The sequence below is a fragment of the Gouania willdenowi genome, chromosome 20 (assembly GCF_900634775.1).
Source record: "Gouania willdenowi chromosome 20, fGouWil2.1, whole genome shotgun sequence".
Classification (NCBI taxonomy): domain Eukaryota; kingdom Metazoa; phylum Chordata; class Actinopteri; order Blenniiformes; family Gobiesocidae; genus Gouania; species Gouania willdenowi.
Window position 1 is genome coordinate 16,288,925 of NC_041063.1, and position 18,505 is coordinate 16,307,429.

The 18,505-nt window shown below is 34.8% G+C and overlaps 2 protein-coding genes across 3 annotated transcripts; one reads left to right on the top strand and one right to left on the bottom strand.

Moving 5' to 3' along the window:
- Positions 1-1,411: 1,411 nt before the first annotated feature.
- On the bottom strand, positions 1,412-8,629 carry LOC114454230 (Golgi reassembly-stacking protein 1-like). Of its 2 annotated transcripts, XM_028434536.1 has the most exons (9): positions 8,407-8,629; positions 7,576-7,656; positions 6,253-6,456; positions 4,846-4,932; positions 4,611-4,741; positions 4,375-4,507; positions 4,191-4,302; positions 3,516-3,638; positions 1,412-2,215 (listed from the first exon to the last, which is right to left on the bottom strand). In XM_028434536.1, the coding sequence occupies exons 1-9, from the start codon at positions 8,470-8,472 to the stop codon at positions 1,992-1,994; spliced, it is 1,161 nt and encodes a 386-aa protein (XP_028290337.1). In that variant the 5' UTR covers positions 8,473-8,629; the 3' UTR covers positions 1,412-1,991. The 2 variants fall into 2 exon arrangements, with proteins under 2 accessions (XP_028290337.1, XP_028290338.1); XM_028434537.1 differs by lacking the exon at positions 3,516-3,638.
- A 2,138-nt stretch (positions 8,630-10,767) lies between these two features.
- LOC114454255 (chymotrypsin-like elastase family member 2A) lies at positions 10,768-14,908 on the top strand. The gene is made up of 8 exons (XM_028434572.1): positions 10,768-10,801; positions 11,239-11,333; positions 11,529-11,635; positions 12,259-12,387; positions 12,548-12,684; positions 12,767-12,915; positions 14,608-14,757; positions 14,841-14,908. Exons 1-8 carry the CDS (start codon positions 10,768-10,770, stop codon positions 14,856-14,858), a joined length of 819 nt encoding a protein of 272 aa, XP_028290373.1. The 3' UTR covers positions 14,859-14,908.
- Positions 14,909-18,505: the final 3,597 nt, after the last annotated feature.

Genomic DNA, 18,505 nt, shown 5'->3' on the forward strand with positions numbered 1-18,505 from the left:
TACAACATTGTGTATAACATTCACAAACCCTCTCATCCTTCTTCCCCCACTCTGACTTTTCTTTTCCCTAATGCCCATCCCCCCCTTCAGATGTGGAGTGGAGTGCCCTGGTAAATAATTAAGGCAGATTCTCCCTCTGCTTCTGTAGCTTCTACTGCCTAATGTCTGATTTCGGTTGCTTTTTAGCAATTCAAATGTAGCACATACGGACTGATAAAAATAAATACAAAAAAATCAAACTAATGACTGGAATAAAACATACTGATGGTTAGGAATAATTGTGCATAATCAGTGTTTTAAAAGGAATAATTTTAAGCCCCGAGATTTAAAAAAACTGACTCCTTTAAATAATTTGATGCAAAGAAGTCTATTGTATCATTTTCTATGATTGGGTACTTCTTCTTTAATCAGAATTAAAAACATTAATAAATGAAGAAATGTTTGCTTCTAAAAAAAAAATAAAAAAAATAAAAAAAAGAGCATTCAGAGGATGTGGAAGAGGAGGCGGCAATAAAAGTTCATCTTTCACTAAAAATGATTTAAAGCTGCAGAGGTAGCAAAAGGAACACGACCACTTACTATACTGAGGTGTTTGCTGACATCTGCTGTTTCAATATATGAACTAATCTAATTTAAATATAAAACTTAAATGGATGGAAACATAGGGAGCGCAAAATTATTAAGTTGAATAATATTTTATGGTATTTATTCATAACTTTTTTCAGGAAATTTAATTTGATTTTCTGACATGTTTTGACTGTCAACTGCCAGGCTTCTTCAGAGGTGTCTGCTGACTGCAATGTTGCTTTGTGTCCTTGTTTTATTCAGACAACTTTTTATTATGTGAAAGACAAGGATACATCAAAGCAATCAGCAGACGCCTCTAAAGAAGACTGGCAGTTGACAGTTAAAACATGTCAGCAGATCACTGTAAATTTCCTGAAAAAAAAAAAAAAAAACAAGTAAGTTGTATGAGTAAATGAAACCTTAACATATTATTCAAAAAGTAGACAATAAAATCTTGCTGGAATTAATTCAGTTGAAGAAATCATAGTCACTTCAAATTCAAATTCCCAAATTCAATCAAACTCCACAACATTCGCAGTGGCTTGCCATTTTCCTGAGCCTATGTTACATGTTATAATAATGTAGTCATTTCTAACTGCAAATTGTTGAAAAGACTCAGTTTTTCTAATATCCTCACAAATAAAGCCACAAAAATCCTCTTAATTACATTAAAAATTGTAACAAAATCACTGATAAATGCATTTATTGCTTGAATTGTGTTGGTCCTAACATACAGTGTATATCAGAGATATGGAAGTGCAAACTAAGGGTCAACAATGTCGGAATTGCTCTTTTTACAGCTGACTTGACACTTCAAGTCAAATGAGACTAAAAACACAGCATGTATTAAAAAAAGATTGAAAAGTTTATTGGTGAGACCACAGGTAACAGCTGTAATGTTTAGTCAGTGGTGTGTGTCTATATATATTTAACATCCTGTTGTCTTAATTTCCTGTAAAATTTGGCACATAGCGTCTGCAAAAGCAGGAGAATTACTTTAGGCATTCTTTATCTCTTTAACACATTTATACAAAAAAACAAGCTGTCCAGATACATTTAAAAGCAAAGGGTCTTGATGACAGAGGAAAGAAAAAAATAAATGCAGAAAAGCCAAACCCAGCATTTCCCAACATTTTAATAAGCTCCATGATTGAGCAGCATGTTGCCTTTACAAGTATCTCAAATTATACATTCAGATAACAAAATTGCCAGTCCCTTTTTTTTTTCTTCTTTTTTTACCCCATAATGCAATAATGAAACAGGTACAAATTGTTTTTAAATCAAGTAAAGAGGAAAAACCTCAAGAAATGCATTCAAAAAATTCCGTGGGCTCTTTTTAACCATGATGTGATGTTAATCTGAAGAATCTGTTAAAGCTCTTCTGTGTTCAGCGCAGCTGGCTCTGATGTCTCCATCCCTGTAATTTAAGAAGAGCTGGAGAGGTCTGGGCTATTATCTTGCCTCTCAGCAATGTCTGTAATATTTAGGTTGTCAGAGATGACCTCCAGATTAGGAGGGTCCTCTGCAGCTGCCCTGGCAGGCAAAGTGCTTGCCGTCACTTCTAGTCCTTGTTCCTGCTCACTTTCCTGAATGTCACTTTCTTCTGATTTTACTGTTGATGAAGCACTTTGGTCAATCATGGAAGTATCTAAAAGAAAAGAAGTTATAAGACTTTTCACGTATTTATTTTCTTTTAAATAAGCCAAAACAAGTCTTGGGCTGTGTTTGAAATGACATACGCCATACTATACACTACCAACTCAATGAGTATATACTATTTACTATATACTATAAGTATGATTAGGATGATGACCGTTCCCACTTAAGTGTACTTCCAAGTTTCCCAAGATGCATTTCGAACCTACAACAATAAAAAGGCTAAATATCTCTGCTGATTATAAGTGAGGAAGTGACCAAGTACAATATCAACGTGTGCTCATTTTATCCATAAAACTTGCGTGTACACATTTAATTCCGCCATTGTGCTAATGACTAAACTTCTGGTTAACTTCAAAACAAGAGCCATAATTACAACAGGGTTAAAAAAAAAAAAAATGGAAGAGAAGAAGAGAAGCTTTTGTTTTGAAAAGGGGACGTTTGACTTTTAGCTTGAATTCGGTCCCAGGAAGATTTAACATTCCGCTAACAATGGGTTGGTTGGGTATGACTAGTGTGCCCAATGATAATGTCCCAAAATATAGTATATATCCGGGTGTTTGTCGCATACTCAATCTACCCATACTATCTAATGTGAATGCACTACATACTCATTTTGATGTCAGATTTATAGTATGAGTAGTACGTTAGTATGACATTTCAAACACAGCCTTATTCTGGAGGAGAAGCATCAAAAACCTTAGGATTGTATTTCAACAGGTCAATCTAAAAAACCATCATCATCTGAAAAGGGTTAGGATGACTCAGCTGACTGATACATTTCTTTAGTTATGCTGCTTGAGGTTTACACTGCAGTGGAAACTTCTTTACTCTCTTTCACTCCATGTTCTGTTTCCAAATGTAAAGTCCTCTCTATATTCTGTGCTTTCTGCTTCTTCAAACGGTCACGTAGGAGACTAACATCCTTCAGCTGAAGCTCATGGTCCAAAAAACACTCCTAACATTTCTTTGGACCAACTTTTTTTAGTTTAGAAAGATGATACGACTGCATTTGGAAACCAGTAGAACTATTATTCCTTTAAAGTAGTTAACCGTAATGTACATATAATAAAAAGTCAGTGTAACTGTTGGCATATTTATCCATTTTAAGGCAGAAGGTTGTTGATATTGAAACGTTGTTAAGCTTGAGCTTAATGAAGCAGCTAAAGGATTAAATGAAGCCTGAAATGTGAAGCAGAATGTTTTAACTGTGCTCATTTCCCTTTTCAAGCTGAGCCACATAAACACGCTCTTCAGCCGTTAAAAAACGTAATCACGGCTGGTTTACCTACCCAAGCTACACTGATTACACGAGTCATCTCCAAAATTAGCAATCATGGAGCTTTGACCCTCGTCGTTGGCGGAGACAGCGTCGGACAAATCTGGAGCCGATGCTTCGGTTACGTTGGAAATATCTGCAAATAGCCGCGAACAGATTGTGTAAAACATTTAGTGGGAATACGCAAAGGTGTCAGCATGCCTAGTCGACTGTTAACAATCCACACAAACACTAAAGGGGGTTATTGCTAAACAAAAGAACAGCCGTTTATGTGCCTTGATGACTTCTTTGCCTGTAAAATGGAGCTAAAAACACCATTTAAAATAGCAGAAAGTCATCTAATCTGGCAACACAGCTTGGAACAAATTTATTGTCAAATATTTTTTTGGAAGTTTAAGTGTGAAACTTAAGAAAAAACAAAAATAAATAAATGTATGTTTTACAAAGATATCGATTTTATTTTAGCCATTTTAAACTAATTTACTATAAAGTCAGAAAAATAATGTGTGTGTAGAATTTAATTCCACAAAATGTAAAATATAAAAAAAATATATTAGGCATGAGAAATAAATCCATTATTATTATTATTTTTTTTTTCTACTCTTTTGGTTATTTATTACGCATCTCTAAAGAGAAAAAGAAAAGAAGACTGTTTTAGATCTAAAGGAATAAATGTGGCTCTTATTACCTGGCTCTACAGCTGGTTGGGTGGGAGGAGCTGCAAACTGGTCCTCAATGGCTTTTCCCACTTTGTCCAAACTTGGTTCACTGGATGAACTGCATTCAACCACTGGTGAAACCTGAAAACAGAAACAATGACTTCTGTATGCAGTTTTCATCACAGAAATAACCTGAAGAAGACCCTTCGGTACCTCTATGTGGTCAGCCGGCTCTTTAACGTGGCCGATCACCTCAGCTTGAACATCGTTTGTATTGGGGCTGTCGGGTTGAACTGCTTGAGTTGGAATCCTGTGCAAGTAGCCGTAACCGATTCCACAACCTAAGCTGAAACAAAGAGTCATGAAATGAAAGTGTTCAGGAGGTCATTTTTGGTACACGTGTGAATCCCGTGCACAGAATGCTTATACACATCCATACATACACCAACCTTCCCTCTCCTTCCCACGCTCCGTTGGGCGTCACCGTCACCTCTCTGCACTGATCGCTCTGTGTGTTATACACCAGAAGCTTCAAAGGTTTCCCCTCATTGGCCTCAATCATACTAAAGAAATCCTCAGACTGCAAACAGGAAACAGAGAAATGACATAATTTGACAACTTTACCATCTTTTAAAAAAAATTAATTTGGTGTTTAAATTATATCAGGGAGAAAATGAAGCTTACGCCTTGTAACAGTTGGTCAGCACCGACAATAAAGTCGCTGTGCGCGATGAGCCCAGCCTCTGATGCAGGAGAATTTTTTTCCACTTCCTAAAACAGGAAAAAGCTGGGTTTTTTTTTAAAGGCTCCACTGTTTTTACAAGTTTAGCCTAAAATCTTTCAACTGTACTTGACTTGTACTATATGCCTCACAAAACACATTATTTTGCACCATATTCATTTATTTGCCTTTTAAAAATAGGACTGCTTTACCGTTTCAGAGCCTGTGTTCCGCCATCTTGAAATCACGTGATTGATGACATCACATGTAAACATACCATTATTTTCTATTGGAGTGAAGTATTCAGCCTGCTTTTTAGGTCATTTAGCAGCTTTTTCAGTCAAAATACCAACTTGTGCTGCTTATGGTTGCTTTAAATCATCAGGAAAAGTTAAAGATGCCGATGTAACAGTTTTGTTTACCGAAAGAAAATAAAAACATTTGTGACAAGAGAGAAATCTCTAACAGCAGGGGGCGACAGTTCCAACTCTGCGGTTTGGTAGTAGACAATGAAGCGGAGGAGAAGAGCTCTCCTGAAGGGCCTTTACTCTGAGACACACAAACAATGAGGATAGAAGTCATTTTGAGTGGGAATCCTTCAACGGTCCATGATTAATTTGCTAACTTCAGCCACCAGAGCGTCACCTGCGCACTGTTTAAGGGAGAGTAAAGGTCTCTTAGGAGAGCTCTCCTTCTCTGCTTCATTGTTCAACACCAAAGTATAGAGTGAGAACCGTTGTCCCCTGCGGTCATAAATATAATGTTTTTATTGTCTTTCAGTAAACAAAAGAGGGCTACATCGCCATCTTTAACTTTTCCTGATTATGTAGAGATTGAACGGTCCTGATTTAGAGCAACCAGAAGCAGCACAAATTGGCATTTTGACTGAAAAAGCTGCTAATTATCTAAAAAGCAGGCTGAAGGCTTCACTCCAAAAGAAAACAATGGGATGTTTAAAGGCTAATTGGGATGAGTGACAACATCAATCACATGTTTTCAAGATGGCAAAATACAGGCTCTAAAACTGTAAAGTAGTTCCATTTTTAAAAATTAATAAAACAAATATGGTGCAAAATAATGTGTTTTGTTAGGCATATATCTTTCTAATAAGGACATTTCAAAGCCACATTTGTAAAAACAGTGGAGGATCCCTTTGAAATCGCTGGGTAAACAAAAATAAGGTGTTAATACACTACGGTTACATTTCTATAACATTTACACACCATAAATGTGTAGAACGTTTTAATAAAAAGCTAAAGACTACAAAGTGTAGCTGTGACCTGTGTTATAAAGTTACCCTTTTGTCTGTTTGTAATCACATCATGCAATTAAATTAGAGCCAAATGAATGGAGTCAAAGATGTGGCTTACCAATACGTGCCAGACGTTCTCAATGGCTCCCTCAAAGCTGCAGAAGCGGACGCTAGCGCCCAACAATCCCCGACCGCCCCACATGTTATTGGGTCTGACCTCCAGCTCCCTCACCCGCTGGGTTTTAGAGTTGTACACTTCAAGCTTCACTGCTTTCTCCATGTTCGCCTTCAGGAGGTCTTTGAGCATGTCACTTTCTCTGTTCTGGAGCACCACAAACACAGGCTATTCCACTTGTAGAATCAAGCGAACACGAAATGAGATTACGCAGAAGAACGCACGGCGGCCGAGGCTGTGGTTTGGCTCTGATGGTTAAATTTCATTGTGGGTGGGAATGAAAAATGGTCTGTCAATACCAGTTTGCAAGAAAATTAAATACAGTATGTTTGCACAGCTCGCAACAACGTGAAAGGCAATAATGCAAGAATCAAAAACAAGGCAAACAAAACATGTAGCCTGAGGTCAATATCTGAATGTCTCTCTAAGAAGAATTTGAATATACACAATAAAGAAACAATACTTTATTTTATCCCACAGTGGGGAAATGACCATGTTACAGCAGCCAAAGACACAAAGGGCAAGCAAGAAAGCAAGAAAGCTAAATACAAATAGAGAAAGGAACATTAAAATAGATAATAAAATATTAAATAATAGATATTGGCCAAGATAACACTACAGAAAAATATATAAATAAGCAGTAAGTGGAGTTTTACAATGATTATCGGGTACTTGGGCTGGGCGATTTTGTCGAGAAAAAAAATCTTAGATTTTTTAAAGAAAAATTTGAGTTTTGATTTTTTTTTTTAATGCACCTAAAAATGCCTGCAGACATCCGATATATTGTCAAAAGTGCAGTTTCATTGCTGTGATTGTCCTCAAGAGTTAAAATGCATAAAACAATCCCAAAACAAAAAGTAAATAAGGCTCTGTCATTCAGTATCTAAATATTATAAAAATAAAAAATAAATAAACTCAAATTTGCAAAATAAAAATTGTTTCTATCTACAAATACTATTGCACATAGTAAGGCAGTGGAGGAACATTATTATTTTCAGATGAGAAAACAATACTTCCGGCTATACTAGTGTTGTAAATGACACAAGAGGCTCAATTGCTATTGTAATTTCGAATGATTTTCTTTATATTTTATTTAGTCGCGTACTGAAAAAGGGTTTAGGCTAATTACTTAAGGGAAAAAAAAAAAACTTTAAAGCATTTGAATGTTTCACAACTTTCTCAAACAAAGCTTTTCTTTCTTCTACAAACTTACATTCTGTGACCCATGTTTTTGCATTTTATTATTTTTTTTATCTAACTACTCACAAGTCTGTTGTTTCCAATGGAAATAATGAAGTCAAAGAATGGCTCCAGACCAGCCTCCAGAGCAGGGGAGTTATTCTGGACCTGAAAAGTGAACAAAAATAAATAAATTATATTATATTATATTATTAGCCAACGCTCGCCCCCATGTGTTGGCTGAAGGTACTGCAAAAGTCACAGTTGAAGCTCATTGTATTAGCATTTTTTTCTCCTCTCGCTGTTAAAATACAAACATTTGATTTCAATTCTCACCATATCCCACAAAAACAAACAAAGCAATTTGAAATTGTCAGGCACTCCCTTGGGATTAAGAGCTTGGGTGTGTGCCAAACCATGTGCCCAAATGCCACCTCAGCATGGATGACGTCATCATATGCACTTAATACAGTATAAAGCATTTATTGTCAAACTCTGTTAGTGTGAGGGCAGAAGATACTTATTACAGATGGAATTAAAATCTTAGTCACAAATTAATTCAGTATGTTAAACTATTACAGCCTCGGGACATTTTACTAGTGTAACGTTTAATTTGGTGACCGTTTTAACTAGTGACAGCTTTATTTATCATTTGGGCTGTTCGCGTGTTATTCGACACCTGCAGGTAGACGTAGTTAGAGTTAACTGAATTCCGAAAAGCACATTATTAACAATTTTAACTCTGTTTCGTATTTCAGACAGCCAATAAATTGCGAATTAAAAACAAAACAGTCAAAAAAAACCGTGTGTTTTATGTATTTGTGTTACCAGCCACCAGCAAAGCACCCAGGAAGTAGGTCGCCATATTAAATGGTCACCAGTAAAATCACTACACCACTTTATATCTCTTTCACCTACCCCATGGACGTGATATCCACAATTTGATCCCTCATTCAACAAATAAGAGCTTTGCCACAGCCCCATATTCCACAGTAGATATCTTTACAGCACTTGTGCGTGAATGTCACCGAGAAAAGTGGTCGTTACAGGTCATTTGTGTGGCTAGTGTTACCGGTTGTGAGGTGAGCTAGCCTCGCGCCCTCAGCTATGACACAGTGGCCACATGCATGGAGTGCCCGGCCACCAGACCAAGCTAATAAATAAAGATGACAGAGCAATCGAGCTTTAGCCCAACCTGGGAACACGTTCTGTGTTAGATTAGTTATCCTGCACCATGAGAGTGCCTCTCAGTTGCCTAGCAACACTGGCAAGGCAGAAACGCGTTTATTACCCCAAAATACAAATAACTAAAATTACATATAATGTTAATTATGGAAAGTATAAATAAAAAATAACAGTTAAATAGATTACCTTTAATAATACTTTTTTTTTGTTTTTTTGTTAATTATCATCATCATTATTTAAATTTAAAAAGTCACACCCGTGCAATTAATATTTTCTTCCTGCATGATGAACTTTAGAATATCTTTTTAAACAAAAACAAAAAAAATAAAGAAACCATTGAATAAATAGGCTTTGTTAATTGTAATATGCAACGTTATATTAAAGCCCATATAAGGATGTCGATTTTTAATTAACAAATTTATTCAATTGTTTTCTGCTATACAGTATATTATTTGGCTAAAGTTGTAAAAAAAAAAATTCTTAAAAGTGAGTTTTATTAGAAAACTAAATTGTTTTACAAGGAATTTTCATTGTAATTAATTAGCCACTCCCACATGTTTTGTTTTTTAAGGTGATAGGATTACTTTGGGATTTAACAAAAAGTATGTAGAAATAGTTTTAACTCAAGTATCATGTTAAATATTTGTGGCTTTCATTCTCAGGTTAGTAATGGTTTTAATTAAGTAAAAAAAAAAATACTGTACAGCACAAAATAAGATAAAAGCTGAGAAACACAGTGACTCATTAAGCTTGGAAAATACTTAAAATATAATTCCAATATAATTGGTTTTCAAGTTTTTTTTATTCATTATTATTTGAATGTTTTCCTATTATATACTGTATATCCCAAACCCCTGCTCTATTACCTCGACTGTTTTAAAAAATGTAGCCTTCTCCTCCACCAGTTGGTTGCACTAGTCTGTCTGGTTTTTTGAAGGATGGAATCTGTTTTCTTTGTTTGCTTTCCTGTTACTTGATGGCTTTGCTCATGATCTTTTTGTTCAAAGGTCTACTACAGGTTGGTCTACTTCTGGGACAGTAGCTTTCTCTGAAGTTGGTTCACCCTTCAGGTGGACCGAAAAACACCTGCACTGTTATTATTAAATGAGGTCACGTCACCATCAAAGTCACATAAAGTAACCATTGTCTCTTAATTAGCCTTGTTCGATAAAGGAATGGAGTCTGAACCACTGTATTTAGCATTAGAGTGGACTGACCACGACTGGCTGGTTCCTTTATGAAACTCATAGACACGTCATAAATTAAAACACTAAACGTAAAAAGTCATTAAATTGGTGACATTTCTTCTAACCAGTTTTTGGGTCATTTTACTGACGAAGGCAACAACACATTCGGAAAATTCTGAATTTTGAGAATGCTTCTTTTGTGGTGTTTTTGTAATTTTTTCACAATTTAGTATTTATTGGCCCAATAAGAAAAAGTAAGACAAAAAGAAGAACAAAATTAAATAAATTAATTTTAAATGTAGCAAATATTTATTAAGCATTGATAATTTTCTCAACTAGTTCCTCTATATTATAGTTATAATAGTTATAGTTATAATTTCCCTTCAGGGATTAATAAAGCAATTTAAATTCAAATTCAAATTCAAATATATGTACAAAATGACTTAAAACAACCATGGAGGGTGTTGAATATTAACTATTTTCATACGTGCCTTGTGGTTTGTTGGGAGCGCTATCAGCTTGAATGTTTGTGTTAGTTTCATTCCTTGGGACAAACACCTCATACTCCACCTGCTCATTTCAAATTTAGATTAAAAAACAAACAAACAAAAAAGCTCACTTATCTTTAATTCTGCTGGTTAGAAAAACAGACATTATGAATGTCTCTGTTTTCCTGTTTTTGGTGAAGCTTTAAAAATACATGTATTTTCTGTTGCATATTTTCTTAGAAGAAACATTTCCAGTTTTTTTTATGGTTTCATACAAAAAATCATGTTTTTCTACACATTGTGCTGAATGAACAGCAGACAGTGGTGAGATACTTCACAGCTGCTGGATTTGGACAATATCCAGGTTGAAAGAACCGTAGTATAAAAGGAAAAGCGTCTTTACTTCTCCGTACTTCATCATGATTGGACTTGTGGTTTTTCTAGCCTGCTTTGGTAAGATTCACTCTAAAGTACGGAAGAGGATTAGGGCCACGTGTGAATTTTTGTTTTTGGAGTTCTGACTTTAAACTCAGAAAAAAGAAAAACAAAAACTGAGATTAAAGAATAATAAGTAGACTTTACTTTCAAAAAAAAAAAAACTTATGCAAACTTGTTGCATTAAAAAACCCTAATTTGTGTTGACTTAGCTCAGTTAGATTTGATTAACTTATAATTTACTTAGATTAATCAAATATAATTGATCTAAGTCAACATAAATCTATTTTTTTAATACAAGTTTGCATAGATTTTTTTTTAGTTTTTTTGTTAAAGTAAAGCCAACTTTTAACAACTTTTAACAGCGTATAAGACAGTTTAGCCTGCATGCTTGAAGCTTCCTATTTTTTGTGGTAATAACCACCACGGCTTTAATGTTCTTGTGTTTTGCAAAGGGCTTCTTTGTGCTGAGGAACCTTTCAACCATAATGTGCACAATGAGAGGGTCATAGGTGGCAATGATGCCAGGCCCAACACCTGGAGATGGCAGGTAGGTAAAACATCTGCAAAAGCAATATTTTGTGCAGTGGGGATCCCATTGGCTCACTTTATTAATCTTTTATTAATCTAGATTACGTATGATGCTATATGTGCATATGTAGTGTGTTATTTATTTCTAAGGAAATAAATGATGAATTCTACAATCATTGGTGTGAAATCAAACATATCTTCTTTTGTCCTAAAGGTTTCTCTGCAGTTTGATTCATACCAGGAGGATTATTTTAACCACATCTGCGGAGGTTCTATCATTGACAGCTCATTCGTCATGACTGCAGCACACTGCATCTCCAGGTCTGATTAAGTAACAACAAATAATATCCTACAGAACGCTCCTCAAACTCAAGGTCCGGGGGCCAAATCCGGCCCTTTGGGACATCTAATCACAAAAATAAATAAATAAAATGAAATAAAACAACACCTAATTCAGTTGTAGATATCTCAGCCCCTCCAAATACACAAATTAAATGAAACATGTGATAATATTTGCAGTTTCCTGATGGTTATATCATATGAAGGCAGCCACTTTTAATGTCAAATTGTTAAAATAACTCAACATTTTTCCAAATCCCAGCAATTTTCGCCAAATTAATAAACACCTTTTCAAGAAATTAAATAAAAATTGGTCATAAAAATGAAAAATTTAAAGTGAAGCTCCTGCAGGGACTGATATCTGTCATTTGGATACTGTCAGTACCTAACATATCAATTTATTTTATGCTGAAATGCAAACTAGTGCACAATTGCTTTGAAAGGATCCGTTTCCCACCCTACATTCTGCGGCCCACTGGAGATCAAACGTGTCCGTAATTGGCCCCTGAACCAAAATGAGAAGAGCTATTTTAACATCTGCATCCATGGAGGACTTATTGAAGTGAATGGGTTTTCCTTTGTTGTTTCTGTTTCTTTCTCCTCAGTCTGGATGCTGCCCTGTACCGTGTGGTGGTGGGGGAATATAACCTGTTTGAGTACGATGGCAGTGAGCAGTTTGTGCGTGTGGAAAAGATTATTGTTCATCCTGAATGGAATGGTGACCTTGGCAATGGGTAAAGTGAAGTGATGGTCTCTAAAACAGCTTGTTTTCATCAAAAGTCTGTGAGAAATGCTGCTTCACAAGCAGAAACGTGTATTTTACTAATTATTTTATTATAGAAAATGTATTGAATGGAAATGAATGAATCCTTTTTGACACTGTATAACCCATAGGAATGATATCGCACTCTTGAAACTGGCAAATCCCATTTATGACAACGGTTTTGTAGAAATCGCCAACCTTCCTGCACCTAATGAGATGCTGCCTCATGACTTCACTTGTTACATCACTGGCTGGGGTTTGATAGGCTGTGAGAGGACACACATGGAAACATGGATCTCATGCACGTTCCACAAAGTCATGCCAACAGAAATGAGTTTTCTCTCCCGTAGACAACAAGGCGGTGGTCCCTGATATTCTGCAGGTGGCTCCCATCAACGTGGTGGAGCATTCAGTGTGTTCCCGCCCTGACTGGTGGGGGAGCCTAGCTCTGCAGAGCATGGTGTGTGCTGGAGGTGATGGATACATATCAGGTTGTCAGGTAAACAAACACTGCTATGAATCATTGTCTGCATTAAAGATCACCAACCTTTCTCACACTGTGAGTGCTACACCAATGCTTCCCAACCTTTTTTAGGTCGTGACCCCATTTTGACATCAAATTTTTTTTTCTTCTCTTCTTTCTTTCTAGAAATAGTTTTTTATATTGTGTTTATTAAAGTGTGTTACAAATACAGAGTAGCCAGCAGTAGTGCTGCATTTTATTTGAGCTAAATTTATATTTGAGAAGGTTTAAGTATAAAATACAGTTGTTTGATATGTATTGTGTGTGATATGTTAGTTAATAATATAAGTAAATAACATAAAAAATGTAAAAAAATTTTTTTAACAATTACTAGACATTTCAGGGGACCCCATTTTAATTCCAGGCCGTCCCACATAGAGTCACGACCCCAAGGTTGAAAAACACTATGCTACACGCCTCTTAAAAACTAAAATGTCATGATTTCACTTAAATTAAAGGGTAAGGTAATGAAGAAGATTAGCAGTAACTTAAAAAGGTAGGAATTGTTTCAGTAAGCAATTTTTTAAAAATGTTTTAATAAAATTTCATAGGAAATCATCATATTCCAATTTCACTAGCCACTAACTAACAAAGGGGAAAGTAATGGATTACAAGTACTCACATGACTGTAAATAAGTTGCTTTTATGAATATTTATACCTTTTTGAGAATATTTCTAAATCAGTCATTTGACTTGTACTTAAGTATGTTTTAAAATAAGTAATTAGTTACATGTCTATGCCCAACCATTACTGAGTAAATTATTATTTATTGTGATTTTTTTTACATTTAACATTGAACAAAATCTATATGATCTTAGTCCTGCCATTTCTGATCATTGCAATTTAATTCATTGGTTATTATTATTATTATTATTATTATTATTATTATTACTAAATTGTACAGCCTGACAAACTTTTTTATTTTATACAGATGCATTTGTTGAAATAAGTTAGGTTCTAACTGTGAATGATTTGGTCTCTTTCTTTTTAAGTTTATACATCAGGTGTTTACTGTTTGCAAGGGAACCGTGGCAAGATTTATTAGCAACAATAAACGTGGCGGGTGAAATAAACTAGTAACTTTTACTTTGAGTACTATTTAATTGAGCTACTTTTTACTTGTACTTGAGTATTTTATGTAGGACTTAATTGTACTTGTACTTGAGTAGCATACTGTATATCACTACTATTTACAACTACCTCTGCTAAGCAACAGCTTTTAACTCATCGTAGAACATGCAACACAATTGCGTATTTAACAATTTTGTATTATCTTACAAAATTCAACTTTGCATGATGTCAACCATCCTATCACAATCTAAACATCCTATATCTGCAACACACTTTTTCTGTCATCTGTATTGATCTTGGTGAGTTTGAAGCCTATAATTAAATCAGATTATAGACAGAGCTCATTGGTGACCATATAACAGGCCTGAGGGCACCTCACATGGCCCATGCGGGGGCAACCTAAATCAAATTTCAACACTAATACAGTTAAAACGTAGGATAGAAAAATGAAACTGGTAATAAAAGCTGAACGTGCACGCTTAACATGCAGTGTTTAATTTAGCAAAAATAATTGAGATAGTAAATTGTTTTTATTAAAGCCTTGCAGTGACCTTTATCGCCTTGGCTTGCTGTGTTTTTATTGGTTCTCGCGTCAGGGCGACTCTGGAGGGCCACTGAGCTGCTTTACTGATGGAGTCTGGAGAGTTCACGGTGTTGTCAGTTATGGTCCGGCTGGTGTCTGCAACCAAGTGTCTAAACCCACGGTGTTTACCAGAGTCTCCTACTTTGAAGACTGGTTGTTTTCAGTAAGGATGATGGAATTTCCTCTCAGAATGTTACCATATTCAATGATCATGTGTAATTAACCTATTTCTTTCTTCTTTTTTAGGCAATGTCAACATCTTAAATGACGCATTGCTGTCCTAAATAAAAATAAACGCCTGTATTTGGACAATAGATAGCACGCTTGTGTTGTATTTTGGCTATAATTGCTGGTACTCTTTTTTTTCTGTGTGAAAATACACACGTTATCTTCCACTCAAAGGCTTTTTAACTCATTTACAGAGTCTAAGTTGTCATTTTCATGCTCTTCCCATGCCCACCCAATAACATAAATGTTGTCACGTGTTCGTAGTAAAGACAAAAGAGAAATACCATCCATTAGACATGATTATATGCTTCAGTGCATTGAAAGTTGGTCTGCTATGACTTAATGTAAGATGACAAAACAATAAGACGTTTATCTGCATTCAATTCTCACCACGTCTTCCCCTAATTGAGACCAAATGTCAGCCATATGCAGTCACATTATCCTCACGTCTGGAATGTGGGCCATATGTTTGTGGTGGAAGTCAGGAGACAAAAACACGACGTCATACAGTCTCGCTTCACCAATCATTGAAAAGCAGACACCACATGTGTGTGGTTCGGAGGTAAATTAAAAAGGAAGACTTTAAGGGTATTTAAGGTGAGATGTCCTCATACAGAAAGAAAGAAGACGATAAATGGCTGAGATTATAGAAAACTCATAACAGAGGAAGATTGTGTGTGTGAATGTGAAGCTGTAGGTATTCTACCGACTCCAGTATGTAACACAAAAAGACTGTGTTTAGAGAAGTGCATTCAAATTGTAAATTATTGATTATAATTATATATATTAAACAAAGAAATCAAATAAAGCAGTGAATAAAATTCCCATACTTTGGTTTGGATCTTGATAAAGTAATGTTTGATGCAAAAATGTACACTAGTCTAGTTAAAGTCATCTTTACGATGGACGAGTTGAAAAAAACAACACTTTGTTAATAAATGTGACGGATGTTAGACATCTAGTTATTTTTTAGACCTAATTTTAACCGTCTAGCTATCGTCTCTTTTTAGGCGGAATTTAGACACTGCACTTTAATCCATTATTTGTATATATAATATATGTCTAAAAAACTTTCATTTCTATACCCCTGGTAGACTAATTTTAGTCTAGACATCAAAGGAACATTTAGACGTATATTAGACGTATAATAGACCTAAAAATGCTTGATGGGGTATGTACAGTATATTATTTATAGATGAAATATATAGGAATTAAATATATATGTATCGCTATTAATTAGAGGCTTAATTTCTCTTTTACGAGTGTTAATAGGTATATTAAGTATAGTTCACAATATATTGTAGTCATTTATTATAGGGACTATTAGATGAGTAGACTGTAAAGAACTGGATATAATAAAAGGTGTGATTATATAAATGTACACTTCTTCCTACTCCTTTTCAAACATTTAACAAGCCTCATTTGTTTGTTTTTTTATATATATATATATATATATATATATATTTATTTTTTCATTATGATATATACTGTACATCGTGTTCATGTTTAAAAAAAAATGAATAAAAACAAATCAAAGTAAATATTTCCTGCATTGAAGCTCTTTTCAAGAGATGTGATGTGTATTGCACGTTTATGACCCAAACATCACAGAAATGTGCTAAATTTAACTCAAATGGACTGAAGTTTGAGGAATTTAAAGGCTTAGTTTAGAGCTTAGATTTATGCTGCTCAAATTATTTGTGAAAAAAATTACACTTTATGGCAGTGCATATTAACATATTATAAAATAATATTATCATCATGCATGCAAATGTTTAGTTTTCCCTAGATAAGGGGAAACATTTTTTTAATGGATATATGGGAATACCTTATGATGGATCTGTCATTATTCATTCATTTGACAACCCTTTATATAAAATGTTTTAGAATACAGAACCTCATTTGTATAGTCATAATGTTATGGCTCTTCTGTGTCTATTTCACAAGTTATTGTAGAAGTAAAGACAAAAAAATGCCAAATACACACCTTTTTTTATCCATTTTCATGATGTAAAATATCAAAACACGTATTTAAAAACAGCAACAGCTTCATATCACAAATCACCATGACAGACACCAAAGTGAAGCATTTAAAAAATGTCTTGTTTTATTATCATTTGGAGGGACAGGCTGTCAAATGGCTTAGATGAAAGAAACTGTTTTAGAACAGCAGGTTAATGCGTGAATATGTAAAAAATAAAGCAGCTTTGATTGCTCTGCAGGACCATTCAAGCAGAAATATGTACAACACAAAAGGCAAAAAAAATAAAAATAAGACACGTCCTTTGAAGAGAAATTAAACCATACACGTTACATTGATAAACACTCACTGTTGCCGTTTCTTCATGAGATTTGATGGTTTGTACAAGAGAAACACATGTTAGCGCCCTCTTCGAGGCATGAGAACAGAATGTTGGATGGATTTTCAAAAAGGCAAAAAAAAAAAAAAAAAAAATGGAAAGAAAAGCGAATAATACATTTCTAATGTGCACTCTGCACTTCTCAAAGAATACAGTTAATCAGAACAAGTTTTAACAAACAGGACCTGCATGCATACTTTCTAAAGGGTCCAGAAGGGCTGTTGAAACAGCAGTAGAAAGGGTGCGATATGTACATCAGCTCGCTCGTGTCCCTCAGCTCTTCACACTGGTGACAATCACCTTTCACAAGGTCTGCTTTTACAATTAATCAGGCAACTCTTCAATTCCAGGGTTTTTGTGCGTGATAAGAATTGTATAATATATGCAACTTTTATCCACAAAAAACCCTTTACATGTGTAATTCATAGCGTATTGTAACCAAAGTCACAGACTTCCTAGACTTCAGAATACAATCAAATTGATTTTTTGCAATTTCCTTACTTTGAAGTGGCTTTTCTCTAAAGATATAGAACAATAAGGCTGCCTATGAAAAATACTTCAAAATGCTGGAAAGCAACAACCTTCATAAGTATACATTTCTCTATAATTCATATATTACAAAGGTCATCCCAGATTGAAAATTACTCATTTTGCTTTCTTAATAAAATATTCAATTTGTCAGCGATTAAATTTCTTTCGTCATCCTACATAAATTAGTTATAAAATATTAGTGTATTTTTCTGCGGTTATATTATAGGCAGCGATACAAGAGGCCAAATATTCAGTTTCAGTGATTCGGGAGATTCCACAGTTTTCAGGCCCAGAGCTTAAAAGGAAGCACCGTGCACACACAGGCAGGGATTCTCTGATAAGCAGGCACATCCAGTAAACTTCACAACAGCCCATTGTATTGCCAAAAAAAAAAAAAAAAAAAAAACTCTATTAAATAATTAATGAAATAATAAGTTACAAAAAAAAGAAGAAAAAAAATGGTTAATATATAAGAGAACTGAAATTAAATACTTTCTGATGGACTTGTGGTCCCATTTCCCATAACAATGCTGAAATGTGATATGGAAAAGGCAGCAGATAGATTGCACTTTGAGGTGAACACAAACCACGGTGCTGCTAGAGTGAAAGTAGGCTTGCTCTGAAATAAATACAATAAAATCATAAAGGAAATAACTTAAAAATAAAATACAGATACAGCTTTGAATGGTTATGAGCGTTATTTCTAGTTACCCAGCTCATAAATAAGACTCAATCAACTCCATAATTTAGCGTTGAACTGTAGAATCGATCCCATACAACCAACACAATGCC